The 13,643-nt window shown below is 26.7% G+C and overlaps 2 protein-coding genes across 5 annotated transcripts; both read right to left on the bottom strand.

The window, feature by feature from the left end:
* Positions 1–1,316: 1,316 nt before the first annotated feature.
* Positions 1,317–2,150, bottom strand: LOC107063349 (NF-kappa-B-activating protein-like). The gene is made up of 2 exons (XM_015315115.1): positions 1,754–2,150; positions 1,317–1,456 (listed from the first exon to the last, which is right to left on the bottom strand). The coding sequence occupies exons 1-2, from the start codon at positions 2,148–2,150 to the stop codon at positions 1,317–1,319; spliced, it is 537 nt and encodes a 178-aa protein (XP_015170601.1).
* Positions 2,151–6,677: 4,527 nt separating this feature from the next.
* Positions 6,678–13,608, bottom strand: LOC102581691 (putative axial regulator YABBY 2). Of its 4 annotated transcripts, none has more exons than XM_015315124.1 (7): positions 13,208–13,293; positions 11,769–11,861; positions 10,832–10,951; positions 9,388–9,523; positions 7,687–7,735; positions 7,508–7,583; positions 6,678–7,036 (listed from the first exon to the last, which is right to left on the bottom strand). In XM_015315124.1, exons 3-7 carry the CDS (start codon positions 10,928–10,930, stop codon positions 6,920–6,922), a joined length of 477 nt encoding a protein of 158 aa, XP_015170610.1. In that variant the 5' UTR covers positions 10,931–10,951; positions 11,769–11,861; positions 13,208–13,293; the 3' UTR covers positions 6,678–6,919. The 4 variants fall into 4 exon arrangements, with proteins under 4 accessions (XP_015170610.1, XP_015170609.1, XP_015170608.1 ...); XM_015315123.1 differs by having other exon boundaries at positions 11,769–11,897; positions 13,208–13,291; XM_015315122.1 differs by lacking the exon at positions 11,769–11,861 and having other exon boundaries at positions 13,208–13,608.
* Positions 13,609–13,643: the final 35 nt, after the last annotated feature.

The following is a 13,643-nucleotide window of genomic DNA, read 5'->3' on the forward strand; positions in this document are numbered from 1 at the left end:
TAACGGTAGGAAGACCGCAACTTGAACGCTGGAAGCGATTTGCTGAGTGAAATTCAAAAGGTCTAAAGTTACCTGCAGTAGATGTCGTCAAGTTTGGCCACAATAGGAAGACATGTTCAAATTATCCTGTGCAAAACTAATGACTGTTTATTTTGTTGGTTATATTAATGTTTTGTTTTGATATGAAACATAATTGGTTTGAAGTGCACTATAGCTTAGTGTTTAATATACTGTTCATTCAGTAATCATACAGAATGCATACTGTTACAATAAAATTTATTCTAGTTTAAAGATATTGTATATATTAGTGATAATTATAAGAAGGTAGTTATGGAGTTCATTGGTATCCGAGTATTTAATGTAAGTTATCATGAATATTAATTTGGTTTTCAATTGGTGTCATATTATAAATAAAATTATAACAAACTGCATGCCAATTGTATTCATGTTTCATTCCAACTCTAGCTTAAGTTATGGTCATACACATATTAATCAAAATTTAATTCAGTTTTCATTCAAACAACATGTGTAGAACAGAAAATAATCAAATGTGAAAACACAATTCATAACATTTGTATATAAAAATCATATCACGATTCATACAATATCCAAGATTTAATATTAAAGTCATACTCATATACATATAAATTATATTTCATACACGTTTCATCCAATGAGTGTACAACTTAGAAACACACTGATACTTTAAAATAGTGTATCCTAAATGTATGAAGTCTGTATAATTCTGGTGTCCTGAAATTATAGTAGTCAAACATTATAACAAACTGCATGATATCATTTTTAGAAAAAACCACTAGTTTGACAATTGATATCATTTTCATACCAATTTAATCATTCATACCATATGAAGATTCAAAAGAGAATCAGACAAATGTGAAAACACAATTTATAACATTTGTATATAAAAATCATATCACGATTCATACAATATCCAACCCCTTATATTAAAATCATAGTCATATATGTATAAATTAGTTTTCATACACGTTTCATCCAATGAGTTTACTACTTAGAAACACAATGATACTTTAAAATAGTGAATCCAATTTGTATGAAGTCTGTATAATACCAATGTTCTGAAATTATAATAGCCAAATATTAATTCATGTGTAGATGGTATTTGTATAGAAGATAACATATGGTATTATATATCATAAAATACTTAAACAGAAAAAAATTATCCAAAAGTTTAAAAAAATAATATGTTATTCTTAAAAAGTAGAAGCTGCAATGAACTATTTCAAATTTCTTGTCGGTGGTCTTGGTGTAGGATAATTGGTGGTATCCGGAACATGTTATTTTGCTATGCGAGGTCCACCAAATTTGCTAGCAACCGTACCAGTAGTGATCGCTCCATCCTCATTCTTTGTTTTTTCATAATGCCACAGGATTGTGGCATACCTTTCACGATGGTACTTTGCATCGATTTCAACAGCTCCCATGTTGAAAACACCATTGTTGATAGTCCATATGTTTATACACAATTAAGATACAATAACATTAATGTTAATACATAATTCATATCATTTTATAGTCAAATCCATAAAACATTTTTTTCATAATTCGTACAAAATACTTCACCCAAATTTTATAGTCAAATCCATAAACATTTTTTTTTAGATTTGGAACAAATTTCACACAAACAACTGTTTTGAAAACAATAATAACAATAATGTGATATAAAAAATAACTATTTTGAGTAATGTGAAAATAAATTAAATAAAGTACTTACCCTTACAATTTTTTGGGGTTTTTGTATTTTGGTAATTCCGATTCCTTCTTCTTTGTTTTTCTTCTTGTAGATGGTTTTGATGTTTGAGCAACTTCAACATTTGTTGACTAACAAAATCGGAATCGGAATCAGAATCAGAATCAGGAGGGGTTTCAACAAGTGTTTTCCCCTTCCTCTTCTTCCCCTTTTGATTTGCTGGAATCGCACTTTCCTTTGCTTCATTATTTTTATCTTTTTGATTCTTCGATCGAGAGGAACCACCGGTCGCCGGAATTTCAACAGTTTTAGGCGGGGGTGTTTGGGATAATATATTGAACGATGGAGCATGAATATCATCAATTGAAGTTCCATCAAATCTGGGACTCTTTCGAGGAGTTTCAATGTGTTTCTTAAACATGATGATGAATAATCGTGGGGGAGGGGGCGGACTATTTTGAAGTTAGACTTGATGAGAAACAATGGTGAAAGTGGGATAGTGGGTTGTGGCATGTAGGAGTGAATAAGCGTGGGAGAGGGGGGTGGGATTGACGAATGGGGATGGTAACGGTAAACAAGGAAAGAAAACGTTTATGGAGAAAATGCCTAAAATTGGGTAACTGAAAATTTTAGTTCTAAAAAAAGGAAGTGAAATCAAATTAATTACCTATTATTAATTAATAATAAAAACCTTTAAATAGATTAATAATTTATTAAATAAATATACTTTGATATTAAAATTAAATTAAATTTAATTGATATGTCATAACCCGTAAATAATTTGTTATAAGCAAAAAAAATTTAAAAGTAGATTTAAAACCCGTAATATTTACTCTTAAATGTGTATATGAAGTGATTTTTCCTTATGTTAATGCAACACCCCCAAATATTTTTTTCAAAAATTATAATCAAACCTAACGCCATTTTTATTCTCTAAGTTCATCTTTTAGGGATAGTATATATATGGTAAACAATTGAAGTGGAATTATTAAGTATCTGATCGATCGATGATGTTTTTATGTCTAGATTATAATCCATGGATTATTCCCTACTTAAGTTTATTAATTTCACTCCCATTTAAAGGTAAATTAAAAAAAATGTATGTAGTGCTAGAACGAAAATGAAATTGCATATATATAAATTCCAATCCAAGCTAGAGTGGAATCAAAAGGAATCCCTTGATCACCTAATGCTTAAGTACCGAGTCCGGCACTCAAAGGGCACATTTTTTAGCGCAATGCATCAGATGGATTGTTGGCCACCTTTGTGGCAAACCCCAATTATCACGTTGAGATAAAATAATCTTACATTTTATTTCGAAATTATTATCTATTATGCTTCGTACCGATCCATTCCTACTCCTTTAATTTAGGGATAGTGTCTTGACAGGAGAATTTCTAAATGAATATCAAAGCAAGTATACCTCAGAAACCTACCAATCTTTTTACACACTGATCAGACTGAGTACTATAGCCCCCACCCCCCTCATTAAATTCCAAAATACCAACTAACATGATTTGACGTTACAGATTCTGCAGCTTAAAGCCAACACCTTTTTTTAAAATAAAAATAATAATAAAAAAAGGGAAAAACGCCTAATATATTCCTCAATTAAAAGCATATAGATGAGTCGAATCAAACTTTTAGTGAATGACATAAATAACTATTTTTCTTAAAAAAATATGATATTAAAGAGAAAACTTCCAACTAGAATTTTTTTTTTCACCACTCATAAGTCACAACCAGTATCTTTTTGAGAGATTTGATTCACTAGCTCAATTTATTTTTAATTTTATGTCTTTTATAATGAAAAGGTTGATTTTATTGTATTAAATTTATAAATAATCGTAAAGAATAGTACAAATAAATCGAAACAGAAAAATAGTAATTGACACTAAAAGAAATTGCAACTTAAAAGATGATCAAATTATTGATAAAGAAAGGCCAAAAAGAAATAATTAAAGGTGAGTTGAGGGTTCCATGATTGTGTTGTGTCCACTCTTGTCAAAAGTCATTGATACTTTATAGTACGTGGTCTTTTCATTTCTTGAATGCTTAAAGCACATAAATCTTGGTAGCTATCTGCTAGGTTATACAATATAGTAATAATAATAATAATGATACTAATGAAAATAAAGCTAGGGTTATAATTTATATATATTTCTGCAGCCGTGACTTGAGTATGTCTTTTGCGTTAAAAACATTTTACTTGGTCTACTCTATTCTTTGGCTCAGAAATATTATTTTTGAAATAGGAGATTTAAATAATTCTCCCCCGTTTAATATCAATAAGTGAGGTCAAGGAAGAGTAGAGTGTACGCATATCTTATCACTATCTCGAGCAGGTAGTGAAGCTATTTCCAAAAGACTCTCGGCTCAAGAGCATCAAATCCAATTGAGAAGAAGAAGAAGAAAACACAAAGAAATCATAACCGTTAATAGGGTATATATATATATATATATATATATATATATTTTGTATGATACTAATGAAAATAAAGCTAGGGTTATAATTTATATATATTTCTGCAGCCGTGACTTGAGTATGTCTTTTGCGTTAAAAACATTTTACTTGGTCTACTCTATTCTTTGGCTCAGAAATATTATTTTTGAAATAGGAGATTTAAATAATTCTCCCCCGTTTAATATCAATAAGTGAGGTCAAGGAAGAGTAGAGTGTACGCATATCTTATCACTATCTCGAGCAGGTAGTGAAGCTATTTCCAAAAGACTCTCGGCTCAAGAGCATCAAATCCAATTGAGAAGAAGAAGAAGAAAACACAAAGAAATCATAACCGTTAATAGGGTATATATATATATATATATATATATATATATATATATATATATATATATATATATATATATATATATATATATATATATATATATATATATATATATATATATATATATATATATATATATATATATATATATATATATATATATATATATATATATATATATATATATATATATATATATATATATATATATATATATATATATATATATATATATATATATATATATATATATATATATATATATATATATATATATATATATATATATATATATATATATATATATATATATATATATATATATATATATATATATATATATATATATATATATATATATATATATATATATATATATATATATATATATATATATATATATATATATATATATATATATATATATATATATATATATATATATATATATATATATATATATATATATATATATATATATATATATATATATATATATATATATATATATATATATATATATATATATATATATATATATATATATATATATATATATATATATATATATATATATATATATATATATATATATATATATATATATATATATATTATGTTAAACTCCATTAATGAATTAGTGATCCTTGGAATAGAGAAAGACATAAAGACGTAATGAGATATTCCAAAAATGGTGTAATTAGTTATCGTAACTGAATTTAGAATATGGTATTTATTGATACCTTAAATGGTAAGTAATGGCGTGCATGACTTTTGCTGAGACAAAACCAAATTGGTTTAAAGCTGGTGCAACGCCATACAAGTTTTATATTAATTAGTTTAGCAGAGCCATCAAATTCGGTGTTTATTTGGTCCCATCCCTTCATTTCTCAGATCAAATTTCGAATCTGATTTGACTCTGACTCATGAATATCATGAACTGTTACTATCAACACCCTCTCTCTTATCTTTTTTCTTTTTCCATCTGGTGTCTGGTATCCATATTAGAGCTCGATTAAATTTGGATTTACGTCGAAAAGTAGAACGCTTCCAAACGAACGCGACTCCATATCCAAAGGAGAGCTCTTGATTAAGAATGAAGGAGTATTTACCACTCTACTACATTCCTTGTTGGTACCCTCTCTCTTTTCATGTGTGTGTCTCTAATCACCTGATTGAAATTTCTCTATTCTTAGTAAGAAATCTCAAGTTTAAGCTTTAAAATTTGAAAATTAAATATTTCCCCTATAGTAGGCCAGTTAGGGATGTTCGTGGTTTGAATTTGGGGTAAAATCAAAACCAAATTAATTTAAATATTTTTTAATTATTAAAATCAAATCAAATATAATTTGTATCCATTGAGTTTGGTTATTGTTGGTCTAGTTCGGTGTAAAGAAACTGATATTTCTTTCTTTTATTTTTTCCCCTTATAATCAGGAAAAGAAATCCATCATTTTCCAACTTGTAATCTATCATTAACTTTTTTTTGTGGTGGATACAATTTTCTTGAATTATAGAGGAATCTCTTAATAGATGTAAGCTTTAATCAAGTGTATAAAGATGATAAGAAACATATAAATCTGGTTGTTAGTTTCTTTTCATAAATGAATTTAAGGGGTAATGCTTATTAACGATAAACGAAATTCTCATTAAAAAGTATAATATATATATATTATGAAATTTATGGATATAACTTATCGATTTGGTTCAATTTTTTATTCAATTTGTTTTAATAAAACCAAACTAAAGCAAATCTTATCGATATTTTAAAACTTAAATGCAAGCCTAACCAAATTAAATCAAAACTAAACAAATATCAATTTATTTAATTAATTAAATTTAATTTTCTATTTGAATCGATTTTACCCAAATTATGAACACCTAGTTGGCTAATTACTCGAACCTTTGGCGTTTGAATACCATATGACTGAAAAGTCCCCCAAAAAATTTAAAGCCAGCCTTGATATACTGACCACGTTAAGAATAAATACTCAGAATCAAGTTATTTATAAGATAACTATTAATAAATCTCTATGATAAATATTAATATTGAGTAATTGAAAACTAACATGTATCACATCACGTCCTAGTTCAATTAACATTCTTAATTTAGATTAGGGGCGGAGACAAATAGGTGCAAGGGAGTAATAAACTAATAATAATAATCAACAAGCGTATATTATTGGAGTAAACATAGTTAATAGTTACAACTTATAATACGAATAAAAAAACAAGGAATCCAAGGCCCTAAAAGGGATGATGCTGAAAGAGCTAAAAACAGTTTATTAGTTTGGAGAGATTAATATAATATATATAATATATCTCACCTATATAATCATATAATATATATATATTATATTTGTGATCATAATATAGCTAGATCATATTATTTATTATTTAATTAATATAGACCAATGGTTTTCTGAGGACCCTCTCCTGCAACAGCATGATCCAATTTATTGGTTTGTTTGTTGCCATCCAGCTTGAGTCCAAAGTGGATATGAGGGAAATGTGCCCACTGCAAAAACATACAGTAAAATATCAAAAAAGGTAATTAAATTTTTCACATAAATATAAAGTTATTTAGTCACACTATTCTATTTAGTGCCTCTTCTGTTTATTTGCCCCTACCATACCATTTCGCCCATAAAATTACTAGTCAGACTAAAACTCAGAAAAATGACTTCTCTACTGATATCTTGCATATGTATAGAATCCCAATAAAATAAGTAAACAATCTATTTATTTTTAAAAAAAATATTTTTCTTTGTATCAAACACACTCTACATCGATCCTGTCCTTCATGTATTTATTAATATACAGTTTTGATATATTTAGATTTAATTGCATTTTTCATTTCGTTCTAATTTCTTCATTTATGGCTCAGCCTACATAGCAAAAGTTATTTTGAGCTGAAATAATTATTTTCAATTCTCATGTAGCATGAAAATCTCTATTGTTTTAAAAATGTATGTAATATATAGCTTACATTTTTGGCAGCAGTGCTAAAAGCTTCTCTGTGGCTAATATCAGGATTGCTTGCCTTTATCCTTTGGATCTCCTCCCTACACATTGAATTAATTAACAACATCATAGATATATATATCTAATTCACACATTTCTTAATTTAATGTATATGCTACTTAAAATTATATTATTTTTACTTACTTGATAAATCTATTGTAGGCAGAAGGTACACGTTGTCTTTTCTCCGGTGCTGCAAAGTTTTCAACAAACATTTGAACATATAATTATAACATTTTGAAAGTCGAAACCGTTGTAGGAAGGCAAGGAGGAGCACGTAGGAATATCAATTACTATATATATGAGCCACTAGCTAGGGGCTGAGAGAAAGCGAGCAACACTTTTTTTATAATGGATTGGATGGAACTTAAAGAAACAAACCCCTATTAGAGAAGAGTCATTGTGCGTTAGCTAGCCAACTTTTTTCAGCTAGCTGTGTTATGCCATTATATATAATAAATTATGAATTCGCCTTTAGAGAGTTAGATGATGTTTGTTAGAAAGGTTATGATAACATTAGTTTGTTATTTCCAACTGACATAATTTTACTGTATGATCATGAAAATCATGATATTTTATGCACTATAAGGTATGGGTAAATTTAGGTAAAACAAGGTTACAATTGATGATATATATTTGTCATGTGCTAGAATATACATTTGTCCCTAATTTGGTTGTGTAGTTTTTTTTTAAAGAATTTATTATGTTTTGGACCATTTAACTCACTGTCTCGATCAAGATTTTGGATTGGTGATTGGATGGTCAGAATTTAATTTTTGTCAAAGTGTTAGTGCCCAAGAGTTTAGAGATGTTTTAACTAACATAAGTACTCATATTCTTCTTACTAGCGTGGGTTACGATGAATGATTGTGATTCATCCATTTTTAACTAGAGATCTCAGATTAATTTAAAAACCTAATTTAATCTCACATCAAAATGTATTTATCATGTGTTGAAATACATATTTTTTTTGGTTTAGACACCTATAAACATTTCAGGAGAAATCGAACTCATAACCTAAAACATTTTTTTGACCCCTCTATCACTAGAGGGGAAATCTATTCTTGTATTAAATGAGATTCAATAGCTAATACATACGCATAAAATAAAATTAAAAAATCTATTCACATTGTATAGTTTTCTCAATGTATAGCTGAAAATCTTTTTTTAATTTAACCATTTTGGCACCTGAAATTAATTAAGAGCGGACTGATTACTTAGCTAGCTTTAAGAAGAGTTTATTTCAACTTGATATAAGTAAAGAGACGCAAGGAGAATTGAATCCCCTTCGCGGAAAATTGTATTATGTCAAATAAGATAATTCCTTGACACAAGCGAAGATTCTAGTATAATGGCAAAGGTGGTTCAAAAGTTGTTATACTTTTTGGTTATAGTTTCAAATCCTAGGTGTGACACACTAGTATTTTTTTAAGAAATCATTTTTTATTCCAAGAAAGGACCTAAGAGAAAAAGGGTGCAGCAAGGAATTCAGAAGTACTTACCCTATGTTTCAAGATACTGGTATTACATATGAGTTGGGTACAAGTGTAATGTCACAATCAACTGATGGATTGTACACAATTGGACCCAGCTAATAATGAGATGGTACACAATTGCTCTTCTTTGGTTGAAGAGGTTCAAAATCACTAGTATCAAAGAACTCAACTTGTTTTCAAACCATTCTAGTAGTTAGGTAATAATTTAAAAAGAATCAGACACGCATGTGACATAGGTATGTATGTTCTTCATGAAGTCCCTCTTTTAAATTTTTAAAAAAGAGAGTGCGAACATAAAATTAATATCTCATAGTGAACAAGTAATTAGAGAAAGGGAGAGAGCGCTTACGGCGAATAGGAGGGGATCTAGGTTGATCATGATCAGTAGGAATGGGAGAAAATCTGTGAAATGAATTTGTAGAAGAGGATGATGACCCATAACCTCTACTCATCCCATCTTCAATACTTGACTCATTTTGTCTCTGCTAATTCAACATAATAACACATTATACACTATACAATTACATATAGTTTGCATATACCAATTAGTATATATATATATATATATATATATATATATATATATATATATATATATATATATATATATATATATATATATATATATATATATATATATATATATATATATATATATATATATATATATATATATATATATATATATATATATATATATATATATATATATATATATATATATATATATATATATATATATATATATATATATATATATATATATATATATATATATATATATATATATATATATATATATATATATATATATATATATATATATATATATATATATATATATATATATATATATATATATATATATATATATATATATATATATATATATATATATATATATATATATATATATATATATATATATATATATATATATATATATATATATATATATATATATATATATATATATATATATATATATATATATATATATATATATATATATATATATATATATATATATATATATATATATATATATATATATATATATATATATATATATATATATATATATATATATATATATATATATATATATATATATATATATATATATATATATATATATATATATATATATATATATATATATATATATATATATATATATATATATATATATATATATATATATATATATATATATATATATATATATATATATATATATATATATATATATATATATATATATATATATATATATATATATATATATATATATATATATATATATATATATATATATATATATATATATATATATATATATATATATATATATATATATATATATATATATATATATATATATATATATATATATATATATATATATATATATATATATATATATATATATATGAAAGTCTCTGTTAAGTTGTGTGATTATTTCATCTAAAATTTTATATTATGTCTCAACGACATAGACTCTCTAAGGTATTAGAAATAAAGAATTTGAAATTGAACTAAGTATTTCCACATATTCTTGTAAGACTTAACTAAATAAGTACAAGGCAAACACTAAAAAGATTCTAGAATAACTAAATACTCCCTCCGTTTCAAATCATTGTCATATTTTTCTTTTTAGTCCAATTTATAAAGAGTGCCTCTTTCCTTTCGCATATTTAAGACCATAAGACTAAACGGCATCTTGGTACATTTGAAATATTTTTAATTTAAGATCACAAGAATCGAATTGAAACGAAGAGAGTAAAATATACCTGTAAATCTTGAATGGGGAGAGACTGAAGGGAAGGTGCAATATTAACAGAAAGCAAATTTGCGCAGTGTCCACACCTTACTGTCACTATTGTCATCATACTGTTGCATGGAATGCTAACCTGACATACAACAACAACAATAGAAACAAAATTGAGTAATTAATTTACTATTTTATTGACAAACATAACATCATACAAGTGCTCACTTTTGTCCAGAAAATTAAAAAAAAAAAATGCATAATCCTTATAGAGTACTTATTAATTTGTGCCTAACGAGATTTCACTATTTGCAGTTGCAAGATTTGGCAAATTGAAACATACATTCTATGTACTTGGACTTAATAGTTAGCAATAGGTTTATAGTAATGATTGAATCTATTACTACCTCGTCCATTCAGTATAACAGAGTAAATTAATGATGGTATAACAATATCAAATAGGAAGGTGACAATCTCAATCTAATGGCATAGCCGGATTGTAGTTAGCGAATTCAAGAATATATAACACATATGATAAGATTCAAACTTGCGATCTAAAATAAAATTTTAAGCATACTAAGCTCCCCAAGTGAGTTACCCCTCAACTCCAATTTATGTGTTTTATAAACGAAAATTCATTTTTTTTTCTTAGTGAAACTTCTTTATACCAAGAGGTCTTGGGTTCAAGCCTCCTTGGGTACAAAGTCGCCTTTGTTAGGAAACGCTTTACCCCAATGTGAGACTTCCTGTGTGAATCCAAATTTTGCCGGGCTCCAATGTAAGACACCGGATGGAAAACCAAAAAGAAAACATCCAAAACTTATTTTTCACACATTTTTAAAGTTGATTTTTCATATGGTCAATCAACTATTTTATTATTGAATAAACTTAAAATCAAGAAAAAAGTGATTTCTCGAAATACATAAATATTAGTTGAGTGCTCATGTAAGAAAACAAACCCGAAATTACTATAAGGAGTTTCCTTTAAAGTAGGCTCTTGGACTCATCTCTTTTCTTTTCCTTTTCTTTCGGTGCTCTCTCATCGACTTTTTCTGACCATTTACTCAGTCACCAGAAAAGTGAGTAAACTAGGAAAATGACATGACCACAACAAAAATCATGAAATACACATAATCAGAAAATATATTTAAAATAATTTATATTAGTAAAAAAAGTAATTAAATATGTGATATCCAAAGTAAATATTTTTTCTGATGTAAAACTCTAGCATCATCAATTTCATTTTGTCTCTTCAAATCAAGCAACGTAACTACATTTTCATAAATGGATGAAAAAGATATATAATGATTTAAAAAAATGTTAGTAATAATATCAAAGAATGGTCAAAATGAGGAGGAAAATAAATTAAAGAAAAATATATCTTATTGTAAGAGGATTATCTTTTTATTATCCAGTGGACAAATGCATACTCCAATTTTTATTTTCATGAAAAAGAATTTGATTGTTTCAAGAATTAGTACAATTATTTATGATCAGCGTGTGCAGTATAGTACGAACTACGAACCTGATGAGGAAAAAGAGGATCGATCAATTAATTGGTAAGAGAATTAAAAACAAAATGATAACCAAATTATGAGGAATATAAATAACGAGCTTGTTAAATCGTGACAATTAATTAATTAATTAAATCCTTAAAAAACTATTCACAAGAAACCCTAGTCCTATATTTTATATATAGAGATCTAGTCATATAGAGTATATGAAATTAAATATTTAGCTTGTTTCTAGTCAAACTAGCTAGTACAATATATTTTTTTGTCTAGCGACTTGTTAGATAGGGTTTGGGAACCAATTAACTGGATCTCAACTCAATTTATATTTCCTTCCATTAACCTTCAAAAAAACAAGCAAGGAAAAGAAGAATAAAAGAGAAAATAATGAAAGATTGTTTTCAATTATTTGAAAATTAGCATAAAATATGAAAATATTATAACACTTTGAAGCAAGATTTCTCCAATTACATCATATCTTTGAGTCAATTTCTCGCTTAACTAATAGTTATCATCTTAGGAAAGAAGTCATCTTTCTTCTTGATTTTAATTTTTTTCAATTAAAAAAATGACTTTTTGAAATAATAATTATTAGTTGAGAGACCGTAGAAGAAATCATCTCCACATATTTCTAACCCTTGTCGCTTATACTAAAAAAGGAAGAGTTCATTTTAACAAGATTTTGTTGAATTTCAAAAGATTTGCTTTCAAAAAATCCAAACAAAATTGGAACAAGTAAACTTTAATTTGAACTTGTACTCATCATCATATTATATTTTTTAAAAATGAACTTCTTCTTCTAATGATTCGATCTAAAATTATTTGCCAACATGCATTTCAAAACTAGCAAAAAGGGTTTCAAATCAAATTAAATTAAAGAAGTGTACCGCAAGAATTGTGCTGCAGAAGTTGCAATGAACATAGCAAACACGTTCTGAGGAAGATGAATATGTCATGTCAAGTGACATTTCTTATAAGTTTTTTTTTCTTTTTAACTCAGAAAATACGGATCGAAGAATTAAGAGGCGGATCAAGGACGAGCTCTGAAGTAAAAGGATAAGTCAAAATCAAGAAATATGTGTAATGTTCATCATGTTATGAAATACTAGTAGCTAGGAAGAGAGTTGAAAAGACCTAGCTACAAAAGATGGGGAAAAAAGGGGGAAGAAAAGGCTAGTAAAGGGGGAGATGATAAATAAGGTATGAGGTTTTGAGAGATGAATGAAAGAAAGAGTACAAAACAAACACATATTAGAGGTGAAGAGATTGATGGGATTGGAATGGTTTGGTCTGGTCGGTATAGGGGCAAAGGGGGGTGGGGGT

Source organism: Solanum tuberosum, unplaced genomic scaffold, assembly GCF_000226075.1.
Source record: "Solanum tuberosum cultivar DM 1-3 516 R44 unplaced genomic scaffold, SolTub_3.0 scf00345, whole genome shotgun sequence".
Lineage (NCBI taxonomy): Eukaryota > Viridiplantae > Streptophyta > Magnoliopsida > Solanales > Solanaceae > Solanum > Solanum tuberosum.